The 26193-nt window shown below is 43.0% G+C and overlaps 1 protein-coding gene across 11 annotated transcripts in view; it reads right to left on the reverse strand.

Annotated features, from left to right (window-relative positions):
- pou2f1b (POU class 2 homeobox 1b) overlaps positions 1 to 26193 on the reverse strand; it is a 186258-nt gene that overhangs the window by 96374 nt on the left and 63691 nt on the right. For 4 of the 11 annotated variants that reach the window (XM_070893580.1, XM_070893583.1, XM_070893582.1 and 1 more), the window contains exons 2-5: positions 21533 to 21598; positions 15128 to 15258; positions 14157 to 14257; positions 10389 to 10427 (exon numbers count right to left, since the gene is read on the reverse strand). In XM_070893580.1, coding sequence (XP_070749681.1) covers positions 10389 to 10427; positions 14157 to 14257; positions 15128 to 15140 — 153 coding nt within the window. In that variant the 5' untranslated portion in view covers positions 15141 to 15258; positions 21533 to 21598. Of the gene's footprint in view, positions 1 to 10388; positions 10428 to 14156; positions 14258 to 15127; positions 15278 to 21532; positions 21599 to 26193 lie in introns of those variants that run through there. The other 7 variants (XM_070893575.1, XM_070893578.1, XM_070893576.1 and 4 more) reach the window with 5 other exon arrangements.

Genomic DNA, 26193 nt, shown 5'->3' on the forward strand with positions numbered 1-26193 from the left:
AAAGATTAAATCCAGGTAGTTTTTATGGTTCATTACATTATGATAAAATCTACAAACAGAAATGTAACAACAAAAAGTAGGCCAGATCAAATTTTACTGAATATTGCACTTCTTTCAAAAGATCTTTAGTTTTCTACGTATGTGAAGGGACATGACACCGCCTCCAACTGCCTCCAAGATAGTGTGTTTGGGGATTCCGAAATCTCTCTGGATTCGCTTTTTTTCTACAAGGAACAGGGCAGCAGGAACAAGGAGAGCTTGTGCATGGTTTCTCAGGTTTCCCATACATATTAATATGTTACTCTAATCTGAAGAGATTTGTTTTATTTAATATATACAAGTGCTCATCCAATGAAAACTGAATCTTGAAGCAAATTTCATCAGAACACTGCAAAGACGGATGTCTGGTCAATTTTCCCTTCCAGGAAGTCGTGATGCCGGCTTTATAGGTAATACTGGATTACCCGTCAATATCCTTAAACCCCTCAAGTTCCCTCCTCCACTGCAACTTCAACCTCTTGACATGTTTGGCAGCATTATTAAGTGGACTAGAAAGCATCATTTGTGACTTCTCAAAGGGCTCGCCAAAGCTATGCACAACTTGCATTTATATAGCGCCTTTGTAGTAAAACGTTCCAAGCTGCTTCACAGGAGCATTAACTAAATTTGACACCAAGCCACATAAGATATTGGAGCACAAGAGCCAAAGCTTAGTCAAAGAGGTAGGTTTTAAGGAGTGTCTTAGAGAGGTAGGGAAATGGAAAGGTTCAGAGAGGGATTTCCAGAACTTAGGGCTGAGGCAGCTGGAGGCAGCTGGAGGCACGACTGCCAATAGTGGAGCGATTATAATCAGGGATGCACACGAGGCCAGAATTGTAAGAGCGCAAATATCTCAGTGGGTTTTATTGTTATGAATGAATTAGTGCAAGATCAAAAAGTTAGACACAAAACTTACACCTCTAATACTGGTAAATACAATATTACTTTTAAGCACATTGACAACGTGCAATTTGTTGAATTGCCTTCTCCCTTCACCACTCCACCCCTTTGGGCAAAAAGGAGGTGCAGTACCATTTGCAGAATTCTTCCTTTTCACAGGGACAGCACAAAGAAACTAAATACCAATTGGGAAAAATAAGTGACTGCATGGGGAAATACTAGATAGTACATAAGAACTCATGCAACAGGATGGTACTTAGAAACAGAAGAAATCTACAGCGCAGGTGGTGGCCATTTCGGCCCATCGTGTCCGCACCGGCCGACAAAGAGCAACACGACCCACGGTCAGCAGCCCTGAAGGTTACATATAAATTTATGAACAATGAACAATGGCGGAAAGGTAAAGAGCACCCAGCCCAACCAGTCCGCCCCACACAACTGCGACACCCCTTGCACAGAAACATTCTACACTCCACCCCAACCAGAACCATGTGATCTCCTGGGAGGGGCAAAAACCAGAAAAAGCCCAGGCCAATTGGGGGGAAAAAAAAATCTGTGATCAAAACTAGTCCAAGAGATCACCCTGGCCGTATTAGATTCCCTGCAGTACTTACCATCATATCTGCACCAGCCAAGAGGTTATCCAGTCTAATTCCACTTACCAGCTCTAGGTCCGTAACTCTGCAGGTTACGGCACTTCAAGTGCCCATGCTTGTAAAAGTGCACCTTTTAAAGGTGGTGAGGGTTCCTGCATCCACCACCCTTCCAGGCAGTGAGTTCCAGACCCCCACAAACCTCTGCGTGAAGAAGCCCCCTCCTTAAATACCCTCTGAACCTTCCACCAACCGCTTTAAAACTATGTCCCCTCGTAATTGATCCCTCCACCAAGGGAAATAGGCCCTTGCTATCCACTATATCCAGGCCCCTCAAAATATTTTACACTTCAATACTTTACTTGCGCATTCATTAAAGCTACCTAGTCTTGAAAACGTCTCCCACAAGATTTATTGGCATGGATGGTTTGCAGATCAGAGCAAATTAGAAGTAATGACCAATACCATTACTGACGAGTACTTACCCATTGCATACCTCCAGTGCATTTTTCTTTGAAAAATTCAGTTCACTGGGCTCATTTGTGGAATGCACTGCCTGAAAGGGTGGTGGAAGCAGATTCAATAGTAACTTTCAAAAGGTAATTGGATAAATACCTAAAGAGGAGAAAATTACAGGGCTATGGGGGCGATGTAGGGGAGTGAGACTAATTGTATAGCTTTTTCAAAGAAACGACACTGACACGATGGGCCAAATGTCCTTCTTCTGTGCTGTAAGATTCTATGATAATGTACGATGACTCATAGAAACTAGGTGCAGGAGTAGGCCATTCGGCCCTTCGAGCCTGCAACACCATTCAATAAGATCATGGCTGATCATTCCCTCAGTACCCCTTTCCTGCTTTCTCTCCATACCCCTTGATCCCCTTCGCCAGCTGTAAGGGCCATATCCAACTCCCTCTTGAATATATCCAATGAACTGGCATCAACAACTCTCTGCGGCAGGGAATTCCACAAGTTAACAACTCTGAGTGAAGAAGTTTCTCCTCATCTCAGTCCTAAATGGCCTACCCATTATCCCAAGACTGTGTCCCCTGGTTCTGGACTTCCCCAACATCGGGAACATTCTACCCGCATCTAACCTGTCCCGTCCCGTCAAAATCTTATATGTTTCTGAGATCCCCTCTCATCCTTCTAAACTCCAATGTATAAAGGCCCAATCGATCCAATCTCTCCTCATATGTCAGTCCAGCAAACAGTCTGGTGAACCTTTGCTGCACTCCCTCAATAGCAAGAATGTCCTTCCTCAGATTAGGAGACCAAAACTGAACACAATATTCCAGGTGAGGCCTCACTAAGGCCCTCTACAACTGCAGTAAGACTTTCCTGTTCCTATACTCAAATCCCCTAGCTATGAAGGCCAACATACCATTTGCCTTCTTCACCGTCTGCTGTACCTGAATGCCAACTTTCAATGACTGATGAACCATAACACCCAGGTCTCGTTGCACCTCCCCTTTTCCTAATCTGTCGTCATTCAGATAATATTCTGTCTTCGCGTTTTTGCCCCCAAAGTGGATAACCTCACATTTATCCACATTATGCTACATCTGCCATGCATTTGCCCACTCACTTAACCTGTCCAAGTCAGCCTGCAGCCTCTTAGCGTCCCCCTCACAGCTCACACCGCCACCCAGTTTAGTGTCATCTGCAAACTTGGAGATATTACACTCAATTCCTTCATCAAAATTATTAATGTATATTGTAAAGAGCTGTGGTCCCAGCACTGAGCCCTGTGGCACTCCACTAGTCACTGCCTGCCATTCTGAAAAGGACCCATTTTTCCCGACTCTCTCCTTCCTGTCTGCCAACCAGTTCTCTATCCACGTCAGTATATTACCCCCAATACCACGTGCTTTGATTTTGCACACCAATCACTTGTGTGGGACCTTATCAAAAGCCTTTTGAAAGTTCAAATACATCACATCCACTGGTTCTCCTTTGTCCACTCTACTAGTTACATCCTCAAAAAATTCCAGAAGATTTGTCATGCATGATTTCCCCTTCAGAAATCCACACTGACTCGGACCGATCCAGTCGCTGCTTTCCAAATGCGTTGCTATTTCATCCTTAATAATTGATTCCAACATTTTCCCCACTACTGATGTCAGGCTAACCGGTCTATAATTACCCGCTTTCTCTCTCCCTCCCCTTTTAAAAAGTGGTGTTACATTAGCTACCCTCCAGTCCATAGGAACTGATCCAGAGTCGATAGACTGTTGGAAAATGATCACCAATGCATCCACTATTTCTAGGGCCACTTCCTTAAGTACTCTGGGATGCAGACCATCAAGCCCCGGGGATGTATCGGCCTTCAATCCCATCAATTTCCTTAACACAATTTCCCGCCTAATAAGGATATCCTTCAGTTCCTCCTTCTCACTAGGCCCTCGGTCCCCTAGTACTTCCAGAAGGTTATTTGTGTCAACCATCAACATGGTGGGATGCAGCAAAGAAATCTGTGCAGGGCATCATATTTAGTGTTCAGAAGGGCCAAAGAAGGGAAAGTTCAGAAGTATTAGTCATTGTAGAATTGATAAAATAAAAAAAGGTTCTGAGGCAAAAAGTTGGAAGCTAGAGGTGAGAGAAGAATTATCAGTCAAACTTAAAAAAAAAACTCGATCTAGTGATATGACAAAGGTACGAGAAGGAATCCAGCAGATACAGGAACACTTAAGTCTTACTCAGCTTCAATCATCCATGGTTTAATAAGGATTTAATAACTGAGAAGAAAAATGTGGTTGACATGAGAAAAGAAACTGTACTTCTTAAGGCAATTTTACCAATGGTAGAGATTTGGGAATTCCATTTGAGGTTATAGAAGTTAGCAATGGCAAGAACATGTACAAATCATAAGATAAAGGAGCAGGAGTAGGCCATATAGCCCATCAAGCCTGCTCCACCATTCATAGCTGAACTTCTATATCAATTCCACTTTCCTGTCCTATCCCCATATCCCTCGGTTCCATTAGTGCCCAAAAATCTAGCAATCTGTCTTGAATATACTCATCGTCTGAGCATCCACAGCCTTTCAGGCAAAGAATTCCAAAGATTCACTATGGAGCAAGCATGAGCCATCAAGTGAGCACGTATGGATATCAGGTCAAGATAGAATTTGTCCTAATGGTCAGATAAGATCAACACTGTATGCTCAGACAAAGAATGGCCACTTGTGCAAGGTACTGGAGAGCTTAAGAGGACAAAGTCAGCATCTTCAAAAAAAGGAGAAAATTGAGTTAAATAGCATTCAACCATTCAAATTCCCTCTCTGTAGGCTACACACGAAGAAAAATCGATGCAAAAGCAAAAAAAAAATGGATAATGCTAAAACTTCATTTTGTAATGATATTCAGCAATTCTTAAAAGACATAGCATTCAGTGATTTGAAAACTGCAAGGCAGGATAATTAAAAGCCAAACAGATTCCTTTCCCTTTGTTTAGGGCTATTAAAATAAAAAGATCCCCCAGAAAGCAAATCAACCTTCTACTGGATCAGTAGCTAATTATCCCTTTTAAAAAAGGAAAAATTGTGTGTAAAACAGCTTAGGCTGACATATTGTAAGCTGTAATTATTTGACCATGTCTAGATATTGGATCAGTACCACTAATCTCATCAACAAACGTGTCAAATACCTGAAATGCTTTTTTAAAGCAATGATCAATTTCCGAGATGGGAAATTATATAAATATCCATTCTGCTAGCTTTTGATGCCAGATATAAAAAAGACGAGATGACTGTACCTGATGCCATTAGTTGAGAGAAAGTGTTTTCTTCACCTTGATGGGTTCAGACAAAGGAATTCAACCAAGGAACAGTCAAATCTTTACAAAAACACACATACACGAGGAGGAAAGGATGGATGGAGGAAAGGAAGGAAGAAGAATAAAGACACACACGTACATATACGTGTCAGGTTGATCTCTTAAAATAAACATTCGATACAAGAAAAATAGGCCCCAATATTTACGGGGAGCCACGTGTTGGCTCGGGGGGACCCGGAATTGCCAGGAACGCAGACCTCATGATCATTTTTTTTTTAACTCCATTTCCCACCTGGCAGCCATCCAGATTGACAGGCTGGCTGAGCAGAAAAGCCAGCGATAGAAGGCCATAGAAGGGTGCCGTTGAGGATAGTCCCCAGCAACCAAGAAACACATATTAAATCACGGACCCGTCTCGAGAGTAAGTTACTCAGACAGCCGCAAACCCGGCGCAGATAAAGCAGAAGCAGGCACGGTCACAGTGGGTTGGTGTTGAATTTTGCAGATTTGCTGATTTAAACCTCTTTCCCCCTCCTCCTCAGCCGGACGCCAGACAGTCTGCTGTGTGCATGGGGGCGAGAGGGAATTTAAAAACTGTCCCCATAGAGAGTCAATATGCATGGGATAAAGATTCAAGAGAGGCATAACCCAGATGCCATGGCCCATGCAATGAGAATTGAACTTTGACCCAATGGTGTAACCAGTTCTGAAATAAGGATATCATAAGCCTTTTTAGTGAAATAATTTACTTAAAGATCTTCTATCAGTTGCTTGATTATGCAACTATGAGGTCACACAATGTCAACCTTGTTTGAAAACGCTCCCGTAAAGCCCCTAGTGATATTTTACTACATGAAAGGCGCTATATAAATGCAAGTTTATATAAGAGGATGATACTGGGGAATTAATAATGGGAAACAGGGAAATGGCAGAGACTTTGAACAAATATTTTGTATCGGTCTCCACGGTAGAAGACACTAAAAGCATCCCAATAATTGATAATCAAGGGGCAATAGGGAGGGAGGAACTTCAAACAATCACTATCACTAGAGATAAAGTACTAGATAAACTAATGGCACTAAAGGTGGACAAGTCCCCTGGACCTGATGGCCTGCATCCTAGGGTCTTAAAAGAAGAAGTGGCTGCAAAGATAGTGGATACATTGTTTGTAATCTACCAAAATTCCCTGAATTCTGGAGAGGTCTCAGATGATTGTAAAACCACAAATGTAACGGCCCTATTTAAAAATGGAGGGAGGCAGAAAGCAGGAAACTATAGACCAGTTAGCCTAACATCTGTCATTGGGAAAATGCTGGAGTCCATTATTAAGGAAGTAGTAGGACATTTAGAAAATCATAACAGTCAAGCAGAGTCAGCATGGTTTTATGAAAGGGAAATCATATTTGACAAATTTTCTGGAGTTCTTTGAGGATGGAACGAGCAGGGTGGATAAGGGAGAACCAGTGGATGTGGTGTATTTGGATTTCCAGAAGGCATTTGATAAGGTGCCACATAAAAGGTTACTGCACAAGATAAAAGTTCACAGGATTGGGGGTAATATATTGGGCCCAAGTTTCCACACGTGCCTAGAACGGCGCAGTCCCGACCTGGACGCCCATTTTTCGCGCCACAAAGTGCGCCTAAAAAAATCCTCCGTATTCTCCACCTCCCTGCAGGTCCACTGGCCCTCGGCGCAGCCAGCACGAGCTGTAGGGGGGCGGAGCCAGGTCCCTGCGCTGAAAACCGTACCGGGACCTCTGCACATGTGCGCTACAGTGGGCACGCAAGTGCAGTCGCTCCAGGCGCCGAACTGTGTGGGAGGGGCCCGAAGCACGCAGCCCCTAGCCCTGGCCAAATGGCCTCACTGGGGCTGCGTGAATAAGGCTCCTCCCACGGCCAGCTCCTGTTTTCCCCCCCCCCTGCCTCCGGACCAGACCCGACACTCGTTTCTTCTTTCTCCCCCCACCCCCCCACCCCCGACTGGATCCGCGCTCCTGTTCCCGCTCCCCGCCTCCCCGCCTGGACCCGACCCGAGCTCCTGTTCCCGCTCCCAGTCTCCCCGACTGGACCCGACCCGACCCGCGCTCCTGTTCCCGCTCCCCCGACTGGACCCAACCCGCGCTCCCGTTCCCCGCCCCCCCGACTGGACCTGACCCGACCCGCGCTCCCGCTCCGACCCGACCCGACTCCCGCTCCCGGACTGGATCCGACCTGACCTCCCTCCCTCCTGACCCGAACCAAACCAAACCGACCCGACCCAACGCCACCTACCTGTAAATCTGGTGCTGGGGACGGGCCCTGCCCGAAGTCTCGGGCCGGCCCGTTCAGCCTTCGGTCCCGAAAGGCCTGCCTGAAGCACTTTCACACAGGTAGAAAGATGGTTTATTTAATCTTTTCTTTGCTTAGAAATGTTTATTCAGGTTGGATTTATTTGTATAATATTTGTATAAGTATAAATAAGGATTTATTATAGAATTTAATGACTTCCCTTCTCCCCCCCCCACCTCGTTCTGGACGCCTAAAAAATCAGGCGCAGGTTACAAATTAATGTGTAGAACAGGTTTTTTCAGTTCTACAAAAATCTTCACTTGTTCCATTCTACTTTAGTTTGGAGTACGTTTTCACTGTGGAAACTCTGAAATCAGGCCGGACACGCCCCCTTTTGAAGAAAAAATTCTGTTCCAAACTAGAACTGTTCTACCCGACTAGAACTGCGGAAAAAAAAATGTGGAGAATTGCGATTTCTAAGATAGTCCGTTCTCCACCAGTTGCTCCTAAAAATCAGGCGCAAATCATGTGGAAACTTGGGCCCAATAGCATGGACAGAGGATTGGCTAACTAACAGAAAATCGGAATAAATGTGTAATTTTACAGTGGGCAAATTGCAACTAGTGGATCAGTGCTATTTACAATCTATATTTGATGACTTGGATGAAGGGACCAAGTCTAATGTAGCCAAATTTGTTGATGATACAAAGATAGGTGGGAAAGCAAGTTGTGAGGAGGACGCAAAGAATCTGCAAAGGGATATTGATAGGCTAAGTGAGTGGGCAAAAATTTCCCAGATGGAATTATAATATGGGAAAATGAGGTTATCCACTTTGGTAGCAAAAATAAAAAGCGCTACTAATTTAAATGGGGAGAGTTTACAAAATGCTGTGGTACAGAGAGATCCGAGGGTTCTTCTGCATGAAAAAAAGTTAGCATGCGGGTACAGCAAGTAATTAGGAAGTCAAATGGAATGTTGGCCTTTATTGCAAAGGGGATGGGGAATATAAAAGCAGGGAAGTATTGCGACAACTCTAGACGACGATGGGGAGACCACACCTAGAGTACTGCTTACAGTTTTGGTCTCCTTATTTAAGGAGGGATATACTTGCATTGGACGCAGTTCAGAGAAGATTCACTTGGTTGATTCCAGAGATGAAAGGGTTGTCTTATGAGCAAAGGTTGAGCCTATTCTCATTGGAGTTTAGAAGAATGAGAGATGATCTTATTGAAACATAAGATTCTGGGGGGCCTGACAGGGCAGATTCTGAGAGGAGTTTCCCCTCGTGAGGCAACTTGGGGGTATAGTTTCAGAATAAGGGGTCACCCATTTAAGAGGGAGAGGAAGAATTTCTTCTCTTATTGGGTCGTGAATCTTTGGAATTCTCTACCCCAGAGAGCTGTGGAGGCTGAGTCATGGAATATATTCAAGGCTGTGCTGGACAGATTTTTGAACTGCAGGGGAATCAAGGGTTATGGGGAACAGGCAAAAAAGTGGAGTTGAGGCCAAGATCAGATCAGCCATTATCTTATTGAATAGCAGAGCAGGGTCAAAGGACCAAATGGCCTACTCCTGCTCCTATTTCTTATGTTATGTTCTTAAGGTGGCTTCACTATATTGTGAAGACTTTCTTTTCCAGCAGTATGTTCCTGATTAATCCTATGGACTATAGCATTCTGCTTCACTGTATATTACATTTTATCATCTGTATTATAGTCATACCATTCTCTTTAATTTTAATCTTGGGAGTTTGCTCATCTGCAGACTTTGCATCAATTCAAACTGTAGATTTCTATGCATTTTGTTTGTTTGAAAATAAAAATCGACCAGATTTCATGCAAAATATTTAATGTATTGTTTCCTAAAGGAGACAACACCAGCAGTTCTCAGCCAAGCTGAAGCAGAATATAGTAGAATATTTTCAACTTTCAACTATTATGGTGATCAGTCACTAATTCAAGTCATCCACCATACCTTTTGATTTGGTGTAAAACAGACAAGGCAGTTTTTGTCCAACCTAGTACCAGAGAAAACATTCAGAACTCTGCATGTCATAGTACATTGTTATAGTCATGAGCTGTGGTATATGCATCTTGAGCACCTGAAACTGATACAACCTAGAGAGAATATTTAACTTCAAAACACTGGATCTAACCAGATGGCAACATACTCCATCAAATCCTCTTGAATTGCACAAAAGTAAAGGCAGAAAGCCTGCATTCAAGGCTACTGGTGGTTCAGCTATTTATTTTTTTTAAATCTAACAAACTGCACCTGTGGGGATTATCAAGCAGGAATGGGTTACAATCAGGTCATGAATCTCGCTGCCAATTTTAAACTTGAAACCCAGTTTATGTAAGAAAACTTTTCGCAAAATCAAGTTTAAGTTTGCTACTACATTCTTAAAACAGGAGCGATTCCTCCCCCTCCTTCTGCCTGGAAAGAACTCTCAAAAATCAATTTTGTGACGGGGTAAATTTCAAAAGGATTCCATTGAAGCTTTCAATATGACAACCTTCACTACTAATTTTTGGGTTAAAACGTGCATACCCAAAAGCCACACATTGGATGTACTATATGCTCTGAAATGGTCCTTTTAGTTGCCAGTATATGTTAGGGAATTAAGCACTAAGAACATTTGAAGCTTATTATGTTAAGAGCTTCTTTTTTTAAATATAAATTTCTAGCAGAATTTTTTTTTTTTAAAAACGTAAATTGAGGTGCTTCACAAGCCCTGCAGGTCTGAACAAGCAATAGTGCACATAGTCCCAACAATCTCAATAAATATTATAGGTGGGAAAACTCACATATAAGCATCTGTTCGTCACATCTGACATGTAGTTAACCTAAAGTGACAAGAAAATGACAATACAGTATATATGTACATGAAAAACATTTTGCTAAGATGACAACTGGAAGGAACCGACAAAAAAAAAGACGAAAATAAATGGGCCCTTGAAAAATTGAAATAAAACAAAAGCAATAGGGAAGTCACAAACAAGCGAACAGTGAGAATGCCATTCAAGTTGCAAGGAATGTTTTCATTGACGTAAGCCGTGCAGCTTCCACAGGTTGCAGTAGAATAAAAATTGCCGCATGTAAAAAGGTCCATCACCTTTACATATATAAACTGATAAGCTCTCCCAATTTGCTGCTGAGACTGTAATTTCCACAATTACTGGGATAATGAGAATTTTTTGATGCTAAAATGGCAAAAGGTTTTACCCCAGTGCACTTGGATTGTTTGTGTCAAAGATCATTGGCAGTCACTAAACTCTCATACTAATTCTGATCAATAGACAACCTCAAAAAGGCAACAGACAAGCAGGAACATCTGAAAACTGCTATCCAAAAAAAAACCACCATACCTCCACATTTTTCTGGTCACAATATAGAACTTTCTACCAAGTTAAAACAGTCCTTTATTTGAATTAGAAGTACAATTTATAAGCCAAATCTCAAAAGGAACATTTCACATAATTTATAAAAGTAGTGGAATGTACCATAGAAGTGGTCCACTCTCGCTAAACTATGCAACGTTGATCCAAAACATGCATGCCATAGTGCAGGAGACACTTATGCTGAGTAGATTGCACAATGTAATTTGCCATAATACCAAAAATATATACAAAGCAAAATCACTTTCCCATATAATATAGCCAAAAGATCATGCCACTTCATTTTGCATCAAGACACAATCTCAAATGTGTTCCAACACAAAAACCAAACTTACTGCATGTTGCCTCTGTATTTAATCAGGCAACTATAACAAATTATGTACATTATAAATGTAATACATATAGCAGAGTTCAGAGAACACTGATCAATCATTCAGTGCCACTTGAATCCTGTGACACATTAGATAATACCTGGTTATACTCAACTAACTAATTTTGTAAGTAACCAGAAGCTCAAATAGGAACTTGCATCAGATCCCAGATTTTGGGGCTTTTAAAAAAAAATGCATAACCCCAGCTGAACTATGACACAACTATCAATTCATTATTTCAGTAAAATATCACGGCCTGGAGTTTCCGCTAGCGACAGTAATCGATAAATTGTGCCCCGATTGCGCCAGACACGGAATTAGTTTTGCCACGGTTAAGTTATGCCCCCAAGTTTCCGCATAAACTCATTAGCATAAGCTTGAACATAAAATCTCCCATGAATTAGTCCAGTTAAGCACCGTAATTGAACATAATCGATTTGTGAGTGGAACAGGGGCAATGGGGTCTCATAAGAACCTAAGAATTAGGAACAGGAGTAGGCCATCTAGCCCCTCGAGCCTGCTCCGCCATTCAACAAGATCATGGCTGATCTGGCCGTGGACTCAGCTCCACTTACCCGCCCACTCCCCGTAACCCTTAATTCCCTTATCGGTTAAAAATCTATCTATCTGTGACTTAAATACATTCAATGAGCTAGCCTCAACTGCTTCCTTGGGCAGAGAATCCCACAGATTCACAACCCTCTGAAAGAAGAAGTTCCTTCTCAACTCGGTTTTAAATTGGCTCCCCCGTATTTTGAGGCTGTGCCCCCTAATTCTAGTCTCCCCGACCAGTGGAAACAACCTCTCTGCCTCTATCTTGTCTATCCCTTTCATTATTTTAAATGTTTCTATAAGATCACCCCTCATCCTTCTGAACTCCAACGAGTAAAGACCCAGCCTACTCAATCTATCATCATAAGGTAACCCCCTCATATCCGGAATCAGCCTCGTGAATTGTCTCTGTACCCCCTCCAAAGCTAGTATATCCTTCCTTAAGAAAAGTGACCAAAACTGCACGCAGTACTCCAGGTGCGGCCTCACCAATACCCTGTACAGTTGCAGCAGGACCTCCCTGCTTTTGTACTCCATCCCTCTCGCAATGAAGGCCAACATTCCATTCGCCTTCCTGATTACCTGCTGCACCTGCAAACTAACTTTTTGGGATACATGCACAAGGACCCCCAGGTCCCTCTGCACCGCAGCATTTTGTAATTTCTCCCCATTCAAATAATATTCCCTTTTACTGTTTTTTTTCCCCAAGGTGGATGACCTCACACTTTCCGACATTGTATTCCATCTGCCAAACCTTAGCCCATTCACTTAACCTATCTAAATCTCTTTGCAGCCTCTGTGTCCGCTACACAACCCGCTTTCCCACTAATCTTTGTGTCATCTGCAAATTTTGTTACACTACACTCTGTCCCCTCTTCCAGTCATCTATGTATATTGTAAACAGTTGTGGTCCCAGCACCGATCCCTGTGGTACACCACTAACCACCGATTTACATCCCGAAAAGGACTCATTTATCCCGACTCTCTGCTTTCTATTAGCTAGCCAATTCTCTATCCATGCTAATACATTTCCTCTGACTCCGCGTACCTTTATCTTCTGCAGTAACCTTTTGTATGGCACCTTATCGAATGCCTTTTGGAAATCTAAATACACCACATCCATCGGTACACCTCTATCCACCATGCTCGTTATATCCTCAAAGAATTCCAGTAAATTAGTTAAACATGATTTCCCTTTCATGAATCCATGTTGCGTCTGCTTGATTGCACTATTCCTATCTAGATGTCCCGCTTTTTCTTTCTTAATGATAACTTCAAGCATTTTTCCCACTACAGATGTTAAACTAACCGGCCTAGAGTTACCTGCCTTTTGTCTGCCCCCTTTTTTAAACAGAGGCGTAACATTAGCTGCTTTCCAATCCGCTGGTACCTCCCCAGAGTTCAGAGAATTTTGGTAGATTATAACGAATGCATCTGCTATAACTTCCGCCATCTCTTTTAATACCCTGGGATGCATTTCATCAGGACCAGGGGACTTGTCTACCTTGAGTCCCATTAGCCTGTCCAGCACTACCCCCCCCTAGTGATAGTGATTATCTCAAGGTCCTCCCTTCCCACATTCCCGTGACCAGCAATTTTTGGCATGGTTTTTGTGTCTTCCACTGTGAAGACCGAAGCAAAATAATTGTTTAAGGTCTCAGCCATTTCCACATTTCCCATTATTAAATCCCCCTTCTCATCTTCTAAGGGACCAACATGCTAGGTGCTAGGGTGGAATTGCCAGGAAATGAACAATTCAACTTTTTTAACTAATTGATCATTTCTGTAATAGCACGGCAGACCTGTGGCATCAATTGGTTGCTAGTCAGGTGATTAATCACTGATCACGGGTGCCTGTGCGGCTGGGAATCTGGGTGTAACGTGATGAAACCGCACCGCCCGCGTCCCCTGAATGAGTGCAATCGGCAGAAACTTAACTTTCTGGCCTGGGGACGTGGCCAGTTTTGTGGACGGGGAATGGTTCGGGCCAAGTGAATGTTGAATTGGTGTAAAATATTGCAGATACTGGGGCATAAAGTATTTATTTGTGCAAATCACTCATGCTTAAAATTCTGCAATTTTTTGCATGATTTGATTTGATTGCATCCAGATTAAGCTGTTATCGGGGTGGAAATAATGCAGAAACTCCAGGCCCTTGTACTCTGTGGTCTCACTGCAATCCAGTTTTCTTAAATGAGGAAAGGAAATTTGAATTGCAACATAAATTATTTCTTCTAGTTGTAGCACATTATACCTGGTGCAGCTGTCCCAGTAAGGCCTGGGCCTGTGCTGTTGTGATTGGGCCTCCTGTTGGGATGGGCTGCCGCTGGAAATCCAGTCCATTTGTTTGGGCACCTGGAAGAGGGAGACCAAAACACAAACACAAAGAGAGAGAAAAAATATTAACAGAAAGGGGCTGAACAAAGCTTCCAAACCAAAGTAACAGGTGTCATATTTTCATTATATTTAGGGACCATCCATGGTCTTTGCCATAAAATCTACAGTACTCTTGGTGTAGCTCCCTCCAAAACTATTGTACTAACCACATACATGGTACAGTTATTAACATCCCCTCATCCAATTACTCTTTGCACCTTTTTGAAAAAGGTAATTATATATGGACCCTCACCCAACTAGAGGTATACTCAGATGACAGACTTTAGAAGTTTATAAAACACCTTAAAACAATGTTGCTGCTGACAAAACAAAAATGTGGGTGATCATGAGCAAATAAAAACTGTTCGAAACAATTACCTCAAATGTTAATGACCAGTTAAGCAAAAATGTTATGTATTTTTTTCTACCCCACTGTCCTTTATAATGATTCAGTCGTTTGTGTCATCCTGTTCATTTTCTCTTTTCTATTTCCACATTTCATGCACCAATCCCAGATCAAGAGGGTAGGCGGGCAAACTACACCTAAGCATCAATCAATAAACATTTTAATACATGGCAGACTAGAAACTTCCTATGTGGGATGCTGCTAGGACAAATCCATATCCTATCACACCACAGCATGGCACATTGGAGTACTTTCCACTACTTTGCCATTTGTGTACTTGTGCAGCAATGAACCTTCAACTATAAAGACAAGCAGTTGAAATGTAGATCACTACAGGGCACTCACAAATATTTTTAATGTGTTACCAATCCAAGATCTGTATATACAGAAGAATATTGGACCCATTATTGTAATTACAACAAAAACACATTTCTCATAGCCACCTGGATTAGTCATATTTTTGTTTTCCTCCGTATTTCCCCAACTTCCTTGTATGAGGGGGAGAGACGGGATTTTCCCCCTCTAACCTCCTAGTTTCTTCTGCCTTCTTTTTCCCTTCGCTAGTTGATCTTGGCTACAAATAAAATTTAAATCTGAATAGATTATTTTTTCTATAAATCAAAATTTCAGTCAGTACATTCAGTCAACAGGCTCACCAGCAAAATTTTCTGCTGGCCATACCCTAAAAAAAAAATCAAGTCCTTTACCATGGACAAATGAAATTGGACCAGTATTTACCATGATGTCATCAGTAAATGGTTACTACTTCACTATGAGTAGAGACAGCATAGACATAAAGCGAAATTAAGACAACAACTTGTATTTATATAACACCTTTAACATAGTAAAACGCCCCATGCAGACTTTTCTGTAAGCGGAGCTTTGTTCTGCATGGCCGGTTTCTTTTCTACGCATGCGCGGTATTTACAATGTAAAAGCTGGTGAGCGGCCAGCGCCGGATCTTACAGATTACTGCATGACCGCGCGAACCACACAGCTTAGAGGGAACATTGCTCCCTAGGCATTTCAGTTTCACAGGAGTGTTATAAAGCAAAATTTGACACCGAGTCACATGAGGAGATATTAGGGCAGGTTGGTCAACGAGGAGGTTTTAAGGAGCGTCTTAAAGCAGGAGAGGCGGAGATGTTTGGGGAGGGAATTCCAGAGCTTAGGGCCTTGGTAGCTGAGGGTATGTGAGCAGTACAAAAGCAAATGGAAGAGAACATACATCAGAGCAGGTAAAAGACAGAGCAAAATAGAGAGCATGAAAGAGTACACAAGAGCATGGGAATACACACGAAGTGAAAAGACATGGGAGAAAAAGGACAGTAAGTGAACACAAGATAGCACGAGAAACAGGGAGAAAGTGCGTAAGAACCAGAGAGCACAAGCAAGCACTAGCGATGGAGAATGATAAAAACCAAGAGGGAGAAAGAAGTGAGTGAGACATAGCGAGAACTAGAGAAAACAACAACAAAAAAAAAAGAGAGTACACCAGCCCAAGAGCAAAAGGAAGGAAAGAGAGCTTGTGCATGAGAAACCAAAAATAAAGTTGCGGGAAAAAGCACGAAAGAGAATAACGAAAAAGGAACTCTCATTTATATAGCGCCTTTAATAACCTGAAGACATCCCAAAGCACTTTACAGCCAACAAATTACTTTTTAAAAGTGTAACGAGTGTGGGAGGGACAGAAAAGCAGTGAAAGCGCAAAAGTGAGGGAGAGCAAGCACGAGACAGTACACTTGGAAAGACAACTTGAGCATGAGCAAACCAAGGAGGAAAGAGAGCACACATGCAGAGTGAGGACAAGAGATCGAGTGACAGAGAGCAAGAGTATTAAAAAAAAAAGTGAGCAAAAGAAGAGAGCACGAAAGCATGGGCCAGAGCATAGGGAAAAAAAGAAAAAGCGCTCGCACAAAGGAATATACTCGACCCCGAGGGACTGCCTATGACAATGAAGCACAAATGAAAGATGTGAGCATATCAATCATAATTAAGTGAGTATGCATAGACACAGTGCCGGAAGAGTGGGATGTTCACATGCGCTCTCTGCCTAACCTACTTTTAAAAACTTGGTCCAGTCTTTATGCTTATCCTTCCTCGTGCAAGATTTGCACATCAGTTCAGATAAAGTAAGTTGTTGTTCCACAGGCTGTCTTTCCACAGATAGAAACAGCTGCCCTGCCAACACAGTTTCAATCACGTTCATTTTCTCTAGTTTACTAGGATTTCTCTTGGCTGCTTATTGAAACAGGTTCCCTAATTATGACTAGAAATATATTGAATTGGGGTTGATGACTGAAAAGACATTCCTCAAGGTCACACAGATCATAAAGTCTTGCAGGTAATGCAATAGGAAAAATCAAAATCAGTTAAAATTATATTTTAGCATGGTACAGTTAGAGATTTCTTAACCAAAAGGAGTAAAGACACTAAGTTAGGATTCTAACTTAGATTTACCGAACAGAAAATCGAGGTTTATGGACATTTGACAAGGGAAAATAATGCAATATGATGCTCAAAGTGTCAAATGCTCAACTGAAAAATAAATCCAGTTTGAGATTTGATGAACTGAACAATGCCAAATGTATAGGATAACAAATGAATCAGAAGTTTTACTTTTGAAAAACAATGCTACTGAACAGTTTCCTTTAATTGTAATCTCTACAAATTTTCCAAAAATTTTCATCTTTGACTTATTAATACATCTTAGAACTAAAATATATTATATATTTCAGCTCCAACATCTTAAAGTCTCTTCATGGTGGTCCTTCACCTTTGGTTTACATAAAACCAGGAAATAATTTGACGAGAGCCCCTCCAATTACCATATACAAATTTCCTTTTCTCAATTCTTTGAAACCGATTGCACTTCAACATTGTCTAAAACGGAGCATATTACAATTATTACATGCCTGAAGAATTAAACTGCTATCGGTCATAATAAAATGCATTCCTGATGAATAATGGAAGTTGAGTCCCCAAATTACACTGCTGTGAATGTACTGCCTCTCTCACTGCCTCCTTCAATCCACAGCAGTAATAGTTCCCTAGGTTACTCTGCTCCTGCCAGCCCAATCAGTTTGCACTGAAACAGTTGATCCTGAAAGCTCAAAGCTCACCCGCATACCTCATTAATCCAATACTGGAACGGTCATGAATCCAAAAAAAGGTGGGCAAAAATGCAATCCCAATTCCAACCATGATCAGTAACCTCCAACAATCCCAGCAGCCTCTGCTTTGCTGATGTTAGTAGAGTCTGCAAGCTGAAATAGTTGGCTGTGTCAGCGAGCCAAATACATGTTGAATGCAAACTGCAATAATGTACATGATACTGTACACTAATCTCTTTGGATTACTGGTCCAGTAAAAAATCCAGAGGCCTAGGCTGATAATCCAGAGAACACTAGTTCAAATCACACCATGGCAGTTTGTGAATTTAAATTAAAAAGCTGGTATCAATAGAAATGACCATGAAGTGGTTGGATTGTTGTAAAAACCCAACTGGTTCACTATGGCCTTTAGGGAAGGGAGTCTGCCATCCCTACCCGGCCTGGTCTATCCGTGACTCCAGTCCCACACCAATGTGGTTGACTCCTAACTGCCCTCTGAAATGGCCCAGCAAGCCACTCAGTTGTAACAAGCTGCTACAAAGAATAAGGATAAAACCAGACAGACTACTTGGCTGCAATCTAGGCATTGAATTCGGACACTACAAAGGCACACCCAGCCCAATCGACTGCAAAGTCTTCCTCACAAACATCTGGGGACTGATGTCAACGTTGGGAGAGCTGTCCCACAGACTAGTCAAGCAACAACAGAGTCATACCCTCAGAATCATACCCATTAGCTAATGTCCCAGACGCCTCCATCACCATCCCTGGGTGTCCTATCCCACCGGCACCAAGAAGCCCAAGTAAATCTGAAGTCAATGGAGATCAGGGAGAAAACTCTCCAGTGACTGGAGTCATACCGAGCACAATGCAAAGTGACTCTGGTTGTTGGAGGCCAATCATCTCAGCCCAGGTCATCACTGCATGAGTTTCTCAGGACAGAATCCTAAGCTCAACTATTTTCAGCTGCTTCATCAATGATCTTATCTCCATTATAAGGCCGGGTCAGAAGTTCACTGATGATTGCAGTATTTAGCTTCATTCACAATTCCTCAGATAATGAAGCAGTGTATGCCCACATGCAACAAGACCTGGACAATATCCAGGCTTGGGCTGATAAGTGGTACAATTAAAGCCACACAAGTGCCACCATCAACATCCGGGGGGGGGGGGGAAGGGGGTGACCATTGATTAGAAACTCAACTGGACCAACCACATAAATGCCATGCATACTTGAGCAGGTCAGTGGCTTGGCATTCTGCAACAGGTGACTCACCTCCGGACACCCCAAAGCCTCTCCACCCACTACAAGGCACTACAGGACTGTGATGGAATACTCTCCACTTGCCTGGATATTAGCACTCAAGAAGCTCGCCAATATCCAAGATAAAGCAGTCTAAAAATCCAATCGAAAGCAAGATAAAGATTGCCATCCCATCCACCACCTTAAACATCCACTCCCTCCACCACTGGTGTATCATGGTTGCATTATCATAGGCAGTCCCTCGAAATCAAGGAAGACTTGCTTCCACTGCAAGTGAGTTCTCAGGTGACTGAACAGTCCAATACGGGAATTACAGTCTGTCGCAGGTGGGACAGACAGTCATTGGAGAAAGGGTGGGTGGGGAGTCTGGTTTGCCGCACACTCCTTCCGCTGCCTGCGGTTGTTTTCTGCATGCTCTCTGCGACGAGACGCGAGTTGCTCAGCGCCCTCCCAGATGCTCTTCCTCCATTTAGGGCAGTCTTTGGCCAGGGACTCCCAGGTGTCGGTGGGGATGTTGCACTTTATCAAGGAGGCTTTGAGGGTGTCCTTGAAACTTTTCCTCTGCCCACCTGGGGATCGTTTGCTGTATAGGAGTTCAGAGTAGAAAGTTTGCTTTGGGAGTCTTGTGTTGGGCATGCAGACAATGTGGCCCGTCCAATGGAGCTGGGCGAGTGTGGTTAGTGCTTAGATGCTGGCGATGTTGGTCTGATCGAGAACACGGACGTTGGTGTGTCTGTCCTCCTAGGGGATTTGCAGGATCTTACGGAGGCATCGCTGGTAGTATTTCTCCAACGATTGCAATGCTACTATCCAGAGGATACACTGCTGCAACTCGCCAAGGCTTCTTCGGCAGCACCTCCCAAACCCACGACCCCCACCACCTACAAGGACAAGGGTAGCAGGTGCACGGGAACAGCATCACCTCCAAGTTCCCCTCCAAGGCACGCACCATCTTGACTTGGTCATTCGCCGTTCCTTCATCGTCGCTGGGTCAAAATACCCAATAGCATTGTGGGAGTACCTTCATCACATGGACTGCAGTGGTTCAAGGCAGCTCAACACCACCTTTTCAAGGGCAATTAGAGATGAGCAATAAATACTGGCCTTGCTATCAATACACAGATCCTCAGAATTAATATATTTTAAAAAATACAGCAGGATTTGGTCCAAACATTTTTTTGGTGACGAGCAACACTAAATTAGTGTTGCAAATGTAATACTGTACATCCAAGATTAAATATGTTTACTTTTTCCATATCTGATATCTTCTAATTATATTCTTTTAATCCCAAAATCATTTTGTTTGCAAGCACAACTCAGACAAAACAAACAAGTCAGCAATAAAGTGTAAATTTAAATTTTGAAGGAGCATGATCTTAGAAAGCAGAGAAATGTGCACTTGAATGGGCACGGAGTTGGAGCGAAATACAAATGCAGCGCCTAAAATCCAGATCCCTCGGGACCAAGGCCGTTCCAGATTCTGGGCTTTCAATTTTCTTTCTGATGTCATGAATCCAGAAACACCAGAGTCCAGGTTCGGGTAATTCCAGATTTCGGAGCGTCGGGCTGGGGTGGGGGGGGGGGGGGGTGGGGGAGGATTCCCACCAAGGAGCTGTTCGGGCCGTCCCCGCCAAGGAGGTCGTAGGGGCCCGCCAAGGAGGTCGGTGGGCGGGCGGGCCCTGCCAAGGAGGTCACCGGGCGGGCCAGCAAGGAGGCCTGAGGTAAGGGCAGCAACGGTGAGGTGAGCGGGGGAGAGGAGACTCGAGGTCGGGCAACGGCGGGAACCAGAGATCGACAGGGTAGTCGGGTCCGGATTCCGGATAACCCTGGCACCGATCGTCCCAGAGTCCGGATTCCAGAACTCCGGATTCTCGACGTTGCACCTGTAACTACAAGACAGATGGTGCAGGGGATTATGTGGTGTTGGTTAACAATGCTGAAGTGAACATCTTTTTTTATTTTATTGTCGTATATCAGGTTACTCAAAAGAAATTCAGACGAGAAGAATATAGCTATCTGATTAAGATCCAGCACACACTGACTGTAGATTAATGAAGGTGAAATTTACAATTCAAGTCGTTAGTAACAAAATATACACCACAAGAACTTCCCAGTATATTTCACCGTCAAGTTCAGCAAATCTTGTACAGATCTCACTGTGAAACAAACTCGATACTGTGAACATCAACCTAGATTTTATACCAACATACAGTCGCAATGTAAATGAAACTCTGATCTGGAGAACTTTCAATGTTTCGGGTGTTTGTAGACAGTTATAAAAAGTTATTAGTGTGCTAATTTTTTTGTATTAAATTGGACCTTCACATTCAGCAGGCAATATAGTCAATAATGCAAACTTCAGTCCGATACCAAAAAGGTGAAATTTACATGACATGAATCAAGCATTATTTTGCAAGAGCTCTGTAAAAATCATTCAGCACCGAAAGGGTTAAAAGAACAAGAGTTCCAACCTGTGCTCCCTTCATTGCCATCCAAGGAAGGCTTGATAGACTCTGACGGATTGCTCATTCTCGATTCTGTGCAAAACAGAAAAGAGGAAAAAGAGAGAAAAAAACAATTCATATCAGTTATTCATAACATAACTTTTCTTCTTCCCCAGCTACCTACATTATTCAGGAAGGAGACTTCTAATTGGCTTAACATATTTATGTAGTACTGACTAAAGGCTAACAAAGAAACTTCTACTGGGCACCAAATATATGAGCTTTTTCATTGTTAGAAGTAAAACTGGCTGGGCAGATTATAAACTTTTTAAAGCTGTAACCGTTATAGTAGCAAACTTGAAGACCCTTTAAATTTAGCGTTTCTGTAATTTGAATTACAAAATTGCAACACCCATCTATCAACTTTACACTGGACTATTTGAGCAGGTTTAAGCAAAGGCAGAATCACAGAATGGGTCTATTATTCTTCCACTGGGATTAAAAAAGCCAGTTTTAGCATTGTAAGCACTGGAGCTATTGCATACCCATCACTCATTTGTGAGCTGAACTGCCAAAGTACTAAATGTAAAAAGTGTCTTCAGTATGGCAAGTTATTTTCATGAGTGATTCTCTCCCACCATTCTTCCCACACATATACAACGTGGCAGCCCCGACCTGCGAGGAAACACCAGCGGCAGGTCGGGGCCATAAAAGGCAAGCGGCAAGCGGCCCCTGGACAGCATGGCAGCATACCACTTCACGGAGCAACATGAGCTGGTGCAGGAGGGTGATGGCAGTGAAAAGGGCGACTGATTTGGATGACACCATAACCCAGGTCGATGATTGGAGTGTGGGAAGATACAGCAGGAGCAGCAAGAGATTGCAGCGCGATGTGATCAGAGCCCAGGAGAGGAGTGTGTTCGGGGCCCAGAAGAGGCGCAAGCCCAGGGGCAGGACGGGCCAGCCCACACTGCGATATGTGCGCGCACTGGGTGTGTGCAGCAGAGCTGGTCTCCAGTCGTCTTGGTTAATCCTTGCCACTCGATCAAGACCAAGCTCTGTCAAGCCCATGTGGTGGCTGGTGTGCAACGGCCACCACACGTTAAAAAAATCCATGCACAGGCATCTTCCACCCTTCAATTTGCAGTTCGGGGCCTGGAATATTAGGTCCTTCATTAAAACACCTGTGAACTCATTGAACATTCCTTTTCGGTGTAGAAGCAAGTCATCCTCGATTTGAGAGACCGCCCAAGAAGTTATTATTAAAAGCACAACCAAGTATATCTGTATTGATTTTTGATTAAAATTTCATCTATTCATGGATAAAAAAGACATTCTAACAAGGGAAATCAAAACAGATGTCATGCACCACACGATTTCCCATTCTTGTGGTCTTTTATAAAAGTTAGCAAGCACTCTTAGGTCAGTCTTTTTTTCAACTCGATGCAACAATTCGAGCATAAGTAAACCATGAACAGGAGTTTGACTCTTTAAAAATAGTACAACTAATTTCATTTTTTTTTAAATAAACGCTCCAAAGATCAGCTTAAGCACATATACAACCATAAAAATCCATGCAGCACAATAGTGAAACTTACTCCAAAATGGAGGAATTCCATTTTCTCTAATCCAACCAGTATTACCATTTGCCTCGGGTGTGATATTACAAATATGACATTCTCACAGCATAATCACAAAGGCAGGAGGGGAACAGTCAAAACATTTACAGGTCTTATTCAGTAAAAAATGTAATTGCGAAAGGGCAAATTAATTCCATAAAATGTCCCGAAGCCTCAGTGGCTAGTTTACAAGATAAAACAAACCAGTCTCTCCTGCTCAGTAAGTAGATTATCAATTCCAAAGTGGACAAAGCTGCACGAAGAAGTCATCCATGTGTCTGGAAGAGGAGGCCATCCTTATTCAAGAGAACCAAAAGGCCAATTTTCTAGATAAGCCAGAAGATATGAAAAACAATGTTTGCAAGGTCACTCTGCAGCCATCAGTTTGATCCTATTGCACTTCTTCCTAATTCCCCCAAAACAAGAAAATAAGCAGATAAAGAGACAGAAACTTCTTCCAAAAATGAGAAAAGCCTGTGCAAAAGCACAGCTCTGCTCTCTATACCTAGAACAAGGGTGCAATTGTGGTAGTGCACTTCAGGATGTTAAGTTAAATATAGGATTTCTCCAACCATGAACGTGCAGAGATTTAAAGAAGGCCATGAGCCTTTTCAGATGCCTCAGAAAGGTCTAACCTAAAAAGACTAATTGATTGTCAAAGCATCCTCATTAAATGGGAGAAAAAGCTGATACACCCTGGATTATAGGCACTTAATCAGACACTCAACAATGAAAAAATGGAAAAGTGAATTGTGACAAAATGAATGCACTGAAGTGAGAGGAAATGCCATCTCATGACCTCAGAGCAAAGAAACCTGTCGCAATACATTTATCAGGGATAAAGGGCTCGGATTTCGAGTGTTTCACCACCCGGTTTCTCGGCGGCATTGGCCGTTTTGGGCGAGAACCGGGTCAGTGAAAAATTCCCCAGCTGAGGCATGCCAACGGTTTCGAAGTACCGCTGGGGAGCGGACCGCCGGCGTGCACCATCCACAGATCGCCCTGGTGCGATCTTGGGCTATGTGAGGACCCGTAGGTAAATATTTTTTTTAATTTTAACTGCCCACGAGGATCAGCAGAGCTGGGCTGTAGGTAAGTAGGTCTGCAAGAAAAAGGTAAGTGATTGGTTTTACTATTTATTTTCAAAATCTGTTGGGGTAATTTAATTTAAAAGTGTCTTGGGAATGTTTAAGATTTTTTAGTTAGGTTTTTTGTAAAAACTTTTTTTTTGATGTTAGGCCCAAGCTCAGTGTAAATATTATTAGATTTTTTCATTTTTCACCCATTTTCTTTAGGCACCCCCAATCTAGTTGAAATTGCACTTTTCCACCCAGATTGGGGGTACAAGGCCCATATTTTTCGCTGGGCGGATTTAAAAAAATTTCTTCGGGAAGTTTTCGCCGGCAATAATCTTCCCAGCCTTGTCAGTTTTTTGGGCGGCAATTGGGCACTGGCGGGCTGATAGGAAAATCTAGCCTTAAGACTTTTGTACATTATAATTAATGCAAGCTAGTTTGTTTTAATGTAAAATGCAACATGAAAGAATATCAATCTAACAAACACATTACCAAAAGTCATTTATGTCAAGTTTTTATTCCAATATACCTTTCATTTGTTTACCAATTTTATTGAACTGCAATGGTGAGCATGTGAAATGTTCATGTTATTTTGTTCTTCTAAATTCAAATTGTGTCTGGATAGATTATTTTGAGTTATATAATACTTTGAGGGTGCAATACTGGTGGTTACGGGTTCTGTCAGTGATTTGAGGTGAGGAATTAAGAGCACCACAACAGAAGTTTGGAAAGCCTAAAAAACTAAAGTACACTAGTTCCAATGCAATGGGGCCAAGTTTCGGTCCGAGTTGCTCCTGTTTTTTTGGAGCAACTGGTTTAGAATGGAGTATCTTAGAAATTGCAATTCTCGGCATTTAGTTTGCTCCAGTCAGTTAGAACAGTTTCAGTTTGGAAGATTTTTTTTTCAAAAGGGGACGTGTCCGGCCACTTACGCCCATTTTGAAAGTTTAGGCAGTGAAAACATACTCCAAACTAACTTAGAATGGAGTAAGTGTAGATTTTTGTACGCTCAGAAAAATCTTGTCTACACTTAGAAAATCAGGCGTAGGTTACAAATCAGGCGTAGGGAATGGGGGGGGGGGGGAGCGGTTTAAAGGGAAGTTTACAAACATTAAACACTTCAGTTTTACAAATAAAGAGCCATCATCAATAATAAATGATAAATACATCAATAAATCAACCAATAATTCAATCAAAAAAAATTAATTAAAAAAACATTTTTTTTTAAATAAAATAAAACAAAACATTTTCTACTTATTGGCTGCAGCACTGGGAGTCCTCCAACAGCGTGCTGGGACAGCCCCCCCACCGCCAGTGTGTCTCTATCTCTCACTCACTGTCTGTCAGTGTCTGTGTTTCTGACAGCGAGGGGAGGGGGGTGGGAAAGAGGTGGAGGAAGGAGGAGGAGGGATGTGGAGGAAGGAGGAGGAGGGATGTGGAGGAAGGAGGAGGAGGGATGTGGAGGAAGGAGGAGGAGGGAGGTGGAGGAAGGAGGAGGAGGGAGGGAGAGAGGAGAGAGGAGGGAGGGAGGGAAGGAGAAAGGAGAGAGGGAGGGAGGGAGAAAGGAGAGAGGGAGGGAAGGAGAGGAGAGAGAGAGGAGGGAGGGAAGGAGAGGAGAGAGAGGGAGGGAAGGAGAGAGGAGAGAGGAGGGAGAGAGGAGAGAGGGAGGGAAGGAGAGAGGAGAGAGGAGGGAGGGAGGGAAGGAGAGAGGGAGAGAGGTGCGAGGTGGGAGGGAGGGAAGGAGAGAGGTGGGAGGTGGGAGGGAGGGAAGGAGAGAGGGGGAGGGAAGGAGAGAGAGGGAGGAAGGAGGGAGGGAAGGAGAGAGGAGAGAGGAGGGAGGGAGGGAGGGAAGGAGAGGAGGAGGGAGGGAGGGAGAGGGAGGGAGGGAGAGAGGAGAGGAGGGAGGAGAGGAAAGGAGGAGGGAGGAGGGAAGGAGGAAGGAGGAGAGAGGTGGGAGGAGAGGGAGGGAGGGAGGGAGGAGGAGGAGGGAAGG

The sequence above is a fragment of the Pristiophorus japonicus genome, chromosome 11 (assembly GCF_044704955.1).
Source record: "Pristiophorus japonicus isolate sPriJap1 chromosome 11, sPriJap1.hap1, whole genome shotgun sequence".
NCBI classification, from domain to species: domain Eukaryota; kingdom Metazoa; phylum Chordata; class Chondrichthyes; family Pristiophoridae; genus Pristiophorus; species Pristiophorus japonicus.